We start from the raw sequence: 12,325 nt of genomic DNA, 5'->3' as shown, positions 1-12,325 counted from the left end.
GGTAACAGAACCCTCCTGTTTCCAGAGAAAAAGACTTTGCATACATATACCTAACTATCTCCACCAGTTCCTCCAGTGAGGCAACCAAAGACCAAATTTTGGCTAACTGCACAAGTAAAAAGGTAAAGAATGCACAGGAACTATAGTTTTTATGGTCAAATCGAAGTCCCTTCCTACCTCCCAAATGATGTCAAGAAAACAAGTACAAAGGAAGAAATAAACATCTGGGTCTGCATGCAATCATGGTTCAGCACCTTGCCATCCCACATCACAAGAAATTTATTTTTAAAGCAATGTAGCCTCAAGTGTCTAGCAACTAAACAAAACAGCCCAATAGGTGTCTGCACAGCAAACACTGATATCTTCTCAGAGGAATACATTACTGACAATACTGTCTTTGCACCTTCTCAGAAGTCTTAAAAATACACAGCCAGTAACTTTATAAGTCACCACATTTTTTGTCAGAAGCAATACCCAATGCCTCATTAGGTGACTGAGAGGGGGGAAATAAAATCCTACATTTTAATAATCTCAACAAGTAGAAATGCAGCAGAAAAACCACCTCCTCTAACAGTGGCTAGCAGATGTAGAAGTGACTTTAGCTACCTGGCTCTGGAGACCTTCCATATACTGCAAGTTAGTACCATGCTTACATTTCACTCGATAGAATGTCAATAATACAATGGAAAGTTAAGTCAGAGATCAACAATTGTTCATATATTTTTCTGCCAACAAAGATTTGATCCCTCTCCACCTGCATTTCTGCAGTTACTGGAAGATTTAAGAATTGCTACAAGCGTCCTTTGAGGGAACACGTCTCACTGAAGGTGAAAGCAGAATGAAAGCCACAGAATAATTACAAGTAATACACCATCATTAAAGCATTTTCAGTTAATTCCAGCCCTGTACTCCATCTGGGAGAAGGCACAGACCATTCTCCAGATTAGTAATCAGAACTTTTTGAAGATTTTCAGCATACAAATGTAAAGATCATTGGCCATTTATGAAAAAAAGACTGCTGCTCGTTAGCTGGAGCAATTACACATGCAGCGAGCTGCACGCTCCCTCTTCCCCAACCTCTAAGCTAGGGAAGAGGGAGCTGCCAGGGAGCTGGGTGAGGTCTGTGCATTCGGATACCGCTCTGAATCTCTCTGGGAGATTTTGTGAGGATCTAACAGCAGATAAGCAGGATTAAGCAGCTCAATCTTTTAAAGCCTTTTCTTTACTGGGCCACATAGAATTTTCCCAAAATAATGCCTCAGTCTTACAATAACCATTCCCTCCCCCCTCATCAGCAGAGATTGCCTTTTAAATTACTCCTCCTCTCCCTTCGGTCACTCAAAGTGATTCTAAGGGGGGTAAAAGTCCTCCCCAGTGGCCACACCACCTCCCCTTGGGCTGCCGAAATCCCATGCGGGTGTCTCTCCTCGCCCTGCCATCAGCTGCTGCCTTATTCTCACCTCAGCCCTGGCGCTGCATTGCTCATGAGGGCAAACGCCTGCTTGTTTCCAGCCCTTACTCGTGGGCTTTTCAGCTGAACCACTACCGCCCGTGTCCCTGTGGAGTGGATGCCAGAGGAGATGAAGCCCTCCTGGCCGGTCCCTGCCTTGGGGGGATGAGCCCCGAGACGCCTGGCACCTGGGAGCGCACACAGAGCTGCTGCCCAGCCTAAGTGTTGCCCAAGTACTCCCTGACCCCAAAAATGCCCTCTCCCCTTTATTTTTCGCTTGTAGAGCCATGAGCATGGACTGCTGGCATGTTTTCATTTATTCCTCACAGCAGAGGCATTGCTACAAGCACCAAGTCTCTGGGGACGACGCAGCTGCAGCTTGGGCGCTGTGTTGCGGAGAGCCCAGGAACAAGCTGCCTACATGGAGAAGGGAGAAAAGGCTCATTTCAGGAGTCTGCCCGTATCTAACTCCCACATCCAAAGATGAACACTCTTCACCTCCAGGGACTGTGGAAAAGCACTGATATTTCAGAGGAGGGACCAGGGAAGACTGTGTTCAAATATAGAGAAATGAAATGAAGACACCTCCAACTAAAACCCTTTTAACATGAAGACAGTGAAGTCAGTATTATTTAATATCAAATTAAACCCAACAAGCATAGGAATAGGTTAGCAGAGGTTGGAGGAAATGTAAAGGTGACACTTGGAAAAGATGATACTTAACCTGTGATGCTTAATTTCTGTAATAAAAATGGTAAGGTAGTCAGCATCAGAGCTGAACTGCCAGAAACCAATTTAGCAAAACAGCAGCCTCGCACCAGGGACTAGCATGCTGTACTGCAACCACGTGTACATCTCTCTCTTTCCCCCTACCTCCTCCCCCCCCCCCCCTTTTTAAAGCTCCATAGAGAAATGAAGAAATGTCTACCCAAACCAGGTAGGATATATACTGCAGGCACAATATATACTGCAATACATGCAACATGCTGCTAGAGAACTTCATTCACAGATTTAACCAATATTGCCATCACCATGAAAATCACTATTGTAATTTACAATCTATTTACAGTGATAACAGAGGGAAGGAGAGAGACAAATGCATTTGTCTATAGGACAGAACTTCAGTCTCCTCATATAGACCATCTCCTGAGGCAGGCTGCTATTTAGGTCTGCAAATCATGACAATACCCCTTTTACCTATATACTTCCATCAGAGGAGTAATCTGACTGCGTTTCTGTATTCACAAATTAGCACGCAGCTGTACTACGCCCTCCACCAAATCCCCCTAAAGCATGCACGCAGCCTGCACACATTAAATACACACAGACTGCACATGTAATCTGCTTGGGTTTGGAAGCAGTTTGCGTGGGACTACACAGAGATTACACACAGAGAGTCAAATACACGTCAGACCGAACAAATTAAAAGGAAGGTCGAAACCAAGCTCCGCCTGATCACGCATGCGCTGACAGGGGAGGGGTTCTGCACTGTGAATCTGCTCTGCACACACCGCTCCATGGTAAGGAGGACGAAGGCTCAAATAGAGACTAATGCACCTTTTCCACAGGAAAGCTTTTAAACTGCTGATCGGGTGGACAAAAATGAGCAAAATGCCTTGCAGAGAGTGGTCTTGCACTGACAGGCTGTCTTGTCAGATTATATGAAAAGAAGTGATTTAGAAGGGTGGTACCCACAACTGCCATCCATTGCAAGGAACAGCAGTAGCAATTTGCCAGCATCACCCCTCAAGCCCTGACGAACCACTGCCCTAAGGGGTATTTAATTTGCAAGCTCCCTTGAGACAGTAACACTTCAGGGGAGAATAAATAGAATAAAGGATGCAAGGATTCAACACACATCTTTCCCTGTGAAATTTAATGCTGCATAGCTATTTTAAAATTATATGTTAACTGAAAGAAGTTAATTGCCCTTTTACCACCTTGCACCAGTTGAGCAGAGGATCAGTACTCAGGAGACTCACCCATCAGGTTTCAAGTCCCCATAGCACATAGTTTCTATTTCAGAAACCATTTTTAAGCACAGATTGTCAGTCATACTTTATTCTTGAAAATGAATGTATTTGAACACATATTTTCATTGCACCTGTCAGTGGTTTGCTATATTAGGTTACCTAATGTATAGTAACTGCTTGTTTCAGATTTTCATATGTGAAAGGTGAGCTTTTACTACTTGCAAAGTTTAAATAACATCAGCGTTGTGTGTGGATGGCTCATTGCTGACTCATTTCTCACTCATTTAGATGCACTGCAGAGATGCTACTCCATACTACTTGAAAATGCAATTGTTTGACTTGATTAAAAAAAAAAAAAGCTTCACTGAAGACAGCCAGCCTTAAAACAGTACCCAACGCACAGGGAGGTAGAAAAAGCCCATATAATATGAAGCACTCAGTACAAGAGACAGACCATTTCCCATACAAAAAATAATTTAGTTAAAACCAGCATGAACTCTATCATCATATAGAGATTCAGCAGCCACTTTGCATTATAGATATCATATTTCCTTTAAAAGCATTAACCAATGTTAATGTTCGTGAGTAAGGGAACAGTAGTCCTATGTTAAAATGAGGAGAACCAGAGCACCAGGCAGATAAACCTTGGGCAGTTCACAACTTGAAGCGGGGGGCCGGCGATGGAGGCCACGGGACAGTGCCCACACAAGTCGTGCCATAAACGGGCGCACAAAAACGAACCACTTTCATACACTCCAAATGCACGATTCTTACAAATAAATACTGACACAGTGGTGAGGTCAGCAGAACACAGCAAAGGAACAAATGCCTGGAGAAAGCAAACAAATACTTTTGAAATCTGCTTTATGGGTAAGAACAACATATCTCTTAGCTGAAGCCTGAGGTTAGGAGGCCGAGTACAGCAGGATCTGTGCTTGAAGACTTGGACTGCGCCCTCCTTTGGGGATCGCTGCAGGTCAGGTAGGACACAGAGGACAGACAAAAAGCACAAAGCTCATGGGAGGCCGGGATACGAGCGAGAGGGCTCCGGAGAGAGAAGTGGCCAGGGCAGGAAAGAGGAAACAGGCTGGGCAGGGGAGGAAGGAAGGAGGAAAGCGGGGTGGCAGATAAAGAAGGTGGGAAGAACAGGGCTAAGCAAAGAAAAAGGCAAAAAAGGATAATTCAAATCATTTTGTAAGTGTGTAACAAAGCACAACGTTCCCTTGAAAACCAAAATAAATTAAGAAAAAAAAAAAAATCAGTTCAGTTGTTCTTTGTCAGCATTCACTACAAATTGCCAGAATGCGAACATATTCCCATGCTTGGTGTGCAATCAGTGTTTTCCTCTGCAATATTTAATCTCATTTATCAAGCTTCTTAGTACAAATTAAGTTACAAGGTAATCAATTAGATTGAAAACACAGCTTGTTTCATTGTTTTAATTTTGCACTGTAAGCAAATTCACCCTAATTTAACAATTAGCTAATCAAAAACCATGAAGTGTTCATGTAGCTTGGCTTTTTGTCATTCAAATTCCTTTCCTGGATCATTGCAAATGCATCAGCCAGTGGAGTCCCAGCTACAGTTTTAAAAGCCTGGCAGAAAACGCACACGGGGAAGGAAGAGGGGAACATGTTGAAACCACAATGTGGTGCTGGGGTTTGAAAAAGGAAAGGAAGACTCTGGGAACTGCTGCTCGTTTCCAGATAAATGGACAAGCCGCCGAAGGGACTGCAGCCTGTTTTCTCCTGGATGCTTTCTAGGAGGCCTTCTGCAGAAGCCACTGCTTTACACGGTTACAGCAGCGTGGAGGGGCCACTTTTGTACCCAGAGGAAGCTGCAGCTGCTGTCTGTAGATTCAGGTTTTCCCATGACGTGGGGGATGTATGGAAGGCGATGAGCACAGAGGGAGTCCCTCAAGTGGGGCATTGCTGCCTGATGGGAAAGAGGACCGAACAGGGTGGGGATTTTTTGTTTTGTTTTGGGTTTTTTTAATTGCTCGGATGAATTGCTCTTTTCTTTACAGAAAAATAATGTTTCTTTTAATTTCTAGAAATATTTGGATACAATAGTTATCATCTTTTGCTTAAGTTTAGATCCGCATATCCTGCAGTTAACGTCCTTCCCTGTTCTGGCAATTTTGGTCAAAAAGATGATTAGGGAAACTATAGCTGGGAGCCCGTTCTCCAGTTTTATGGAGGTGGGGGTTTTTTTGGTTTGTTTGAGCTTTTTGTTGTTCGTTTTTTTTTCCATTTGTTTGTTTTCAAACTTTTCATTTCTTTTCAGTAAAGTGCAGTTCGGAGTTATTTTCAGTGAAGTTCTTGCTTAGCTGAAGAAGTCAACGTTTCCTTAGCACCACAAGGGAAGAGGTAAAGACATAGGTAAAGCCCTAATGACACCAAGCATGCACCTGCAGTCTGGCCAGAATAGGAGCAAGTGTAAGAGGAGGCTCTCCCAACCCACAAATGACCAAGCAGAGGGGAGGAAGCGGCAAGCCGTGTGAGGCTGGCTAGGGCCAGAGGAGCACAGGTCCAGCCCCTTGGCCAGTCTTTCAGAGGACATCTTGAGGGGAAGCGGGAGGAGGCAGCAGAGTGACAGAAGTGGGGCAAAGCATGCTGCCGAGCACGGCCGCGGGCTGACAGATGAAACACTATTAGACTTTGCTTCTATGACAGACTTTGGTGTTTTAACGCTTACGCATGGTAATGTGATCAACACTTGTTTCCAGCTGCGTTTAGGTGGACGTGATCCAATATGACTGTCAACCCTTCCTCTGTCCCCAAGCCCTGCTCTCCTTGCCCGGCAAACAGAGCTAGACACCTTCTCTTCCAAACACCATTTCTGCCTGTCTAGGCAAGGTGGTTTTCTGGGATCACATACAGGATCGAGGACTAAACAAACTAAAAGTGCTTGGTCTTTGCATTGTATTTCTGATTTAGATATATTATACATATAATAACCCTCTAACAGCCAGGCAGGGGTCTGCCTGGCTACAGGAAGGGAATAGCTGGGTAACGTTATAAACTCTAGTTATATATTTGTTAGTTTATCTGTCCAGAAAAGGAAGCAATAAAAATCTGATTGCTGACCAGTGAGGACAGGTTTTCATTAAAACAGCTTTGAATTGGTTTATTTGCTACTGTCCAAAAACAATTGACTATAACATGGAAATGACACCCCCCACCCCCCACCCCCGCAAATATACCTCCTTACAACATTCAGGACAAAATTGGCTAGGTAGAACTGAAGTCTGCAAAAATAATTCTGATCTACATAGCAATATCCTTTGCATTAACTGTATGAACACACACAATAGCTACATGTGAAGTGCCTGGGAATGGAGCTGAAATGCTCTCTCCCTCAATCCCCACACGCAAAGGCCCAGTCCCATATGCAAGTATAACACACCCCCAAGAAGCATACACTGGGAAAATCAAATTAATGGAATGCTATACTTCAATTGATTTTGTGGTCAAAAGAATTATGATGTATTTGCAGAGAGCATGAAAAGGCTATCTTTTTTATACGTGGGTGTAAATTCGGCAGAATTACATGTCTTAAATGAGAGAGAGAGTCCTCTCAGCTGCTCACATAAAAAGCCAGGAAGCAGAAAGATATAAACAGATGGTCTTGAGATTTTCCAATTACAAACCTTTTTGGCAATATACAGTTGGAGGAATTCCAAGCATTTGTCACTTTGACACCGCTTTGCAGTAAGAAATGGGATTTTGGTACTTACAAATTCTGAAACATGCTGCAATTTGAAGACCAAAACCAGCTATTGAAATCAAACTTATCACTCAAGAGTTAAAGTCACATTTTAGAATAGGTACTAATCTAACAGAAGCATCTCAAAAGGCATAAGGAAAACTATTTTTAATTTGATGCTTATTCATGGATTCACTAAGCTTCTGCAATAGAGCCAGAAGATATAAGCAACTTCAAGCAGGCTGGGCACGCTCACACTGTTGCTGACACTGTAAAACTGAAACCCACCATAAGGATAAGAGGTAGACTGCTAAACACAGCATCCCACAAGATGAAGAAATCCTCCATTCCTCAAGGGAGCATTACCCGTAAGCTTTTGTCTCGGTTTGCAAGAAGACTGCAAACAAAGGAACTTTGAAATATGCATTCCTCCTTTTATTTATTTTTTTAATTTCTTTTAAAGAATTGCAATTTTTTAAACATTTAATGCTTAAGGATATCTTATTTTATCATTTGCAAGTCTTACGCGTAGTAGGTTATTAAAAAGGGATTAGCTACCACTGGGGTGCACAAAAGGCGTATAAATAGAATTGAGTGGGCACCTCATACAGGAGCTCAGAGCAGCATGTGTGCATGCACTTGTCTAAAACAAGAGCTAGCTTTAACATTTGGACAATCGTAGCTTTTGGAGCTCTCAGATTGATCTCTGCTCCCATTTTGACCTACCACAGAAACTGGAAGCAAAGGCCCGAGCTAATAATTTCATGAAGCAGTAATCATTGATGCACAAATCTTCCGTTTTTGAGGGGGGGGAAAACCCCTTCTCTTTCCTGGATTTTGGGGGAAGAAAAACAAAAGTAACTTACAACACTTCATATTATAACTGTATAAATGTAAAGTGTTTTAGTTGCTCCAGGTTCTCATTTTACATTAGACAAATTAACTATGTAATGACATGCTCGATTCCACAGCTATAGGTACTCCTACCTTCACATGAAAGTGCACTACAGAACCCTATCAGACTGAGAAGTGTAATCCAGGTACAGAACCACATACTTTCTACCCTCACCAAGTTACTCTTCCAGGTTATTCCAACGTGGAAACTGAAAGAGAGCTATAAAAAAAAAATCTCCGGGGCCTGTAATAACGATTAAAGAAAGGGAAGAATAGAGTGGGCATTAATTTCATTCCGCATGATGATGTGGAGGCTTCAATACCAAAATTTCTTTCAGAATCTGAATTTTGGCTTGGGTTTCCAAATTATCCTATTCACTGCAAAACAGAGAGGAAATGAATTTTAAATTTATTATGGCAATGATAAAAATAAAAATATCTATGAGAAGACACAGTACTTACCACTCAACAGAACACAGTACTGAGGAATCTTCCCAAAACCAGAGCTAACACTTTCTAACATAACCCAAACTATGGCTGTAACTTCAAAATCACGGCCTGAACAAACCAGAAATGGAAAGAGTTGCTAGGGTTCATTAGGCTGGCCGGAAGCCATCCAAAAGTAGCACTACTGCCCAATGACGTGAATCTTTTGTATGAGAAACCTGCTTTCAAATCCAGAAAATAAAACCTGAGCTTACTTGTTATTGGTAGGTCCCGTTGCCAAGACATCCGATTGCAACTTCGGGAAAAATCCTTGTTCGTATTTCCCTTGGCCGATCTTCATATCGAGTAAGTGCGGGTGGATGGCTGTGTGATCAATCTTCATCAGCCGCTGCTCGATGGACTGGGCTGCAAGTTACAGTCACAGGTGAACAACCGCGCTAGCGAACCACCTGAAGACACGTGCTACGACAACAGAAGTGGTCATGCTCTGATCCCTGAAAACGCTCTAAGAAGTTAAATAGTGACTTTAGACCCAGAAATCTGTCGCTTACAGAAGTGATTAGACATCTGCGCTGTTACGTTGTTATTTTGCTTTTAGTTTCTTCACCCAACACAACTAGCAGTGGCACAAGCAAGTTAGCCGTTAAGCAAGCAGGTCTTTACGGGAGCCTGCGGGATGGGTTATGAATCGGCAAGAGCAGTGCAATCTTTCCCTGCCATTTGGTGTTTGGCTTTAACGCTCCCCTTTGGTAGAACGGAGACCTCTGAGGCCGGCTGCAACTCTCTGCGGGGTCGGGCACCTCGCTTTGCCCCAGACACGTCTCCTTGGGCAGACACACAGGGGGCAATACCCAAGTTTTGCAAACATCTGGCACCTATCACAGAATCACAGAATCACAGAATCATATAGGTTGGAAAAGACCTTTAAGATCATCGAGTCCAACCATAAACCTAACACTGCCAAAACCACCACTACACCATGTCCCTAAGCACCTCATCCAAACGTCCTTTAAATACCTCCAGGGACGGCGACTCAACCACTTCCCTGGGCAGCCTGTTCCAATGCTTGAGAACCCTCTCGGTGAAGAAAAATTTCCTAATATCCAGTCTAAACCTCCCCTGGCGCAACTTGAGGCCATTTCCTCTCGTCCTACCACTTGTTACCTGGGAGCAGAGACCGACCCCCACCTCTCTACAACCTCCTTTCAGGCAGTTGAAGAGAGCCATAAGGTCTCCCCTCAGCCTCCTTTTCTCCAGGCTAAACAGTCCCAGCTCCCTCAGCCGCTCCTCATCAGACTTGTGCTCCAGACCCTTCACCAGCTTCGTTGCCCTTCTCTGGACACGCTCCAGCACCTCAATGTCCCTCTTGTAGTGGGGGGCCCAAAACTGAACACAGGATTCGAGGTGCGGCCTCACCAGTGCCGAGTACAGGGGCACGATCACTTCCCTAGTCCTGCTGGCCACACTATTTTTGATACAAGCCAGGATGATCCTCCTCCTGAAAGATCCTCCTCCTGAAATCAGGTATGCCAGTACTGGATGACAGGCCTTCAGAAAGCATAGCTAACTGTAGCAAGGCCTGAGCAGCATCAAGAAGATGAACAGATGCTTGGAAACAGGGGAGGCTACAGCAAGAGCAGAGAGGGCTCCCCAGGGGTCTCGGCTCCACTGAGACTACTGCGGTTCAGTTGTTCGCTTCAAGGATGTGAGGATTTCATCTCAAATCTCGAGCAGGATGAAAATAAAATCTGTCACCCTCTCAACATTGAGTCAGATGCACTGTGAAGGAGAGGGGAAAGGAGGTGTATGGGGGAAATCAGCATTTAATTAGCAACTTTAATATTCAACTCTTTATAGCCCATCCATTAACGGGCAGGCCCGTTCTTTTCAGCATACCACGACTAGTGAATAAATATGCAAAGTGTGGAAGCTAAATCCATTTTCCATTTGTCAAGAACAACACAGAACTCGTTTCCTATTTTATAAAACTATGATGGGAAAGAAACTGTCATAAGATTTACATACATTATCATTAGCAACCCAGCAGCTTCCCCCCCCCCCCCCCCCCCCCCAAGAAAAACCCACTTCGTATGGTTTTATTTTGGAGAAAAGGACTAGGTAGTGTGGGGTCAGAGGGTTTGAAGGGTTCTGAAAATACTAGGTTAAACAAACAGGTGCTCAATCAGTGCTAGGGTCACATATATTGTGAACAGTAAATATGAAGGAAAGTTGGCATTACTATCAGTTTGCTGCTTTTCACAAGACAGAAAATGAGGTTCCGGTGCCACAATATCTACCAAAACTAGACGTTGAATAGACAGTTGACCTGCAAATTAGAATTGGGTTTAGATAGAAAAAGTTAAGCAGACACAGGATTTCTATTTCTGCCACATTTGTAACAAGTAAAACACTCTGAAGGAATTAAACAAAAAAAACCCCATGAGAAATGTGTTTGCCCCAGTTCACTAATATGTGTCCCAACAAATTTAAGAGTATAATTTCCCTGTATTACTTGGAAATGAAATAAATACTTGCACAGTAAGAAACAAGTATAATTTGAAAATGCATCCTGTGGCTGTAATGGAAAAAAAAAAAATCAAAGTCTTCAGTACACAGCGCATTGTTCATTAACACTGAGCATCTATTGCTGGAGCTACTAAATATGCCACACAGGATTATGTCTCCGGCATCCCCTGCTGCTCTAACCAAATGGCGTAAGGCAAAAAAAGGTCTTTTTATGGGAAGGGGGAGATGAGGCCAGTGGAGCAGACACCAGGGCTCGGCTCCTCGGTGTGGCTGGCGCTGGTCCCGCCACCACGGTGAAGGAGAGCTCTCCGGGCAATGGAACAGGAGCTGCCTGAAATGAGAAACGGTGAGCCCAGTTCCGTGGCTTGGTTTGTGTTTATTAAAGGCACCAGCCTAGGAGAGCTCGAAGGGAAGGTAAAGGCTCCTGCTGGTTTTGGTGTTTAAAAGCATGCTGAAGCTTTTGCCTAGGGAAAATAAGGACACCGCTGAGTTCTCCTCAGGTAGCTCTAGGGCTTCCTCATCGGCTGCAACGCTCAGATGACTGAGGACCTATATTTCTTTGTGGCTGACATTGTACTTTTGAATATTTTACTAGCCCGTCTGGACGTACCTGCTTCCTTCAAAGTGCTGCATTTCTGATAGTTGGACGTCCGCAGTGCAGGGGCCCTTACGTTATATAGCCTTATTTTCTCAATTCGGGAATCAAAAACTCGCAGAAAAGGGTCCTTCTCTTCCCACTGGGAGATTATCTTATTGTCTATGAAGGTTGCAAACATCTGTGTTTCGATGAAGTGTGAAAGGAATGGGAGGTAAGGCTCGGGTTGGTCCGAAAGAAAGGAAGCCTGAAATACAGAACAGCTCGTTAGTGCCACGTTCCTGCCCGGCATTGACACGACGGCATTGAGCCGTCCTGCGGCAGAGAACCGATCCAGCAGCCAACAGGAAGGCTTGGACAAGGCTTCCCGACCACAAAAACACCTCTCAGAGAGGTGTGAATCCATCTACAAAGGGGTTTGGTTCACGGGTCACTTCTTCAGTCGCAACTGTGAGGAATAAGCGGTCGGGGAGGCTTTGTGACAGCTAGACTAACGGGAATATGGAGTTATTGAAGTGGTGCCTGTGCTGCCAGCTTTTTCAAAGCAGCCTAGCTGCTACCACCCGCCGGAGCGGGCCCTGTGCAACCCACGGCAGACCAGCAGCACGTGTGCCCACTGGGGACCTCCGGTCTGCGCATCCCTGCTTGGGACCGGATCACTTACTAAGGTGCCATACATAACAAGAGGTGTACAGCGCTCTTCAGCTAATGCTCTTTTGTGAAGTTACGCAG

General features: G+C 44.2%; 1 protein-coding gene across 3 annotated transcripts in view; it reads right to left on the bottom strand.

Moving 5' to 3' along the window:
* DENND5B (DENN domain containing 5B) overlaps positions 1 to 12,325 on the bottom strand; it is a 119,174-nt gene that overhangs the window by 27,718 nt on the left and 79,131 nt on the right. For all 3 annotated transcript variants that reach the window (XM_075503900.1, XM_075503909.1, XM_075503915.1), the window contains 2 exons: positions 11,609 to 11,840; positions 8,727 to 8,877 (listed from right to left, as the gene is read on the bottom strand). In XM_075503900.1, coding sequence (XP_075360015.1) covers positions 8,727 to 8,877; positions 11,609 to 11,840 — 383 coding nt within the window. The remainder of the gene's footprint in view (positions 1 to 8,726; positions 8,878 to 11,608; positions 11,841 to 12,325) is intronic.

The sequence above is a fragment of the Mycteria americana genome, chromosome 1 (genome assembly GCF_035582795.1).
Source record: "Mycteria americana isolate JAX WOST 10 ecotype Jacksonville Zoo and Gardens chromosome 1, USCA_MyAme_1.0, whole genome shotgun sequence".
NCBI classification, from domain to species: domain Eukaryota; kingdom Metazoa; phylum Chordata; class Aves; order Ciconiiformes; family Ciconiidae; genus Mycteria; species Mycteria americana.
Note: the sequence above shows the minus strand (reverse complement) of the source record. Positions and strands in the feature narration are given on the sequence as shown.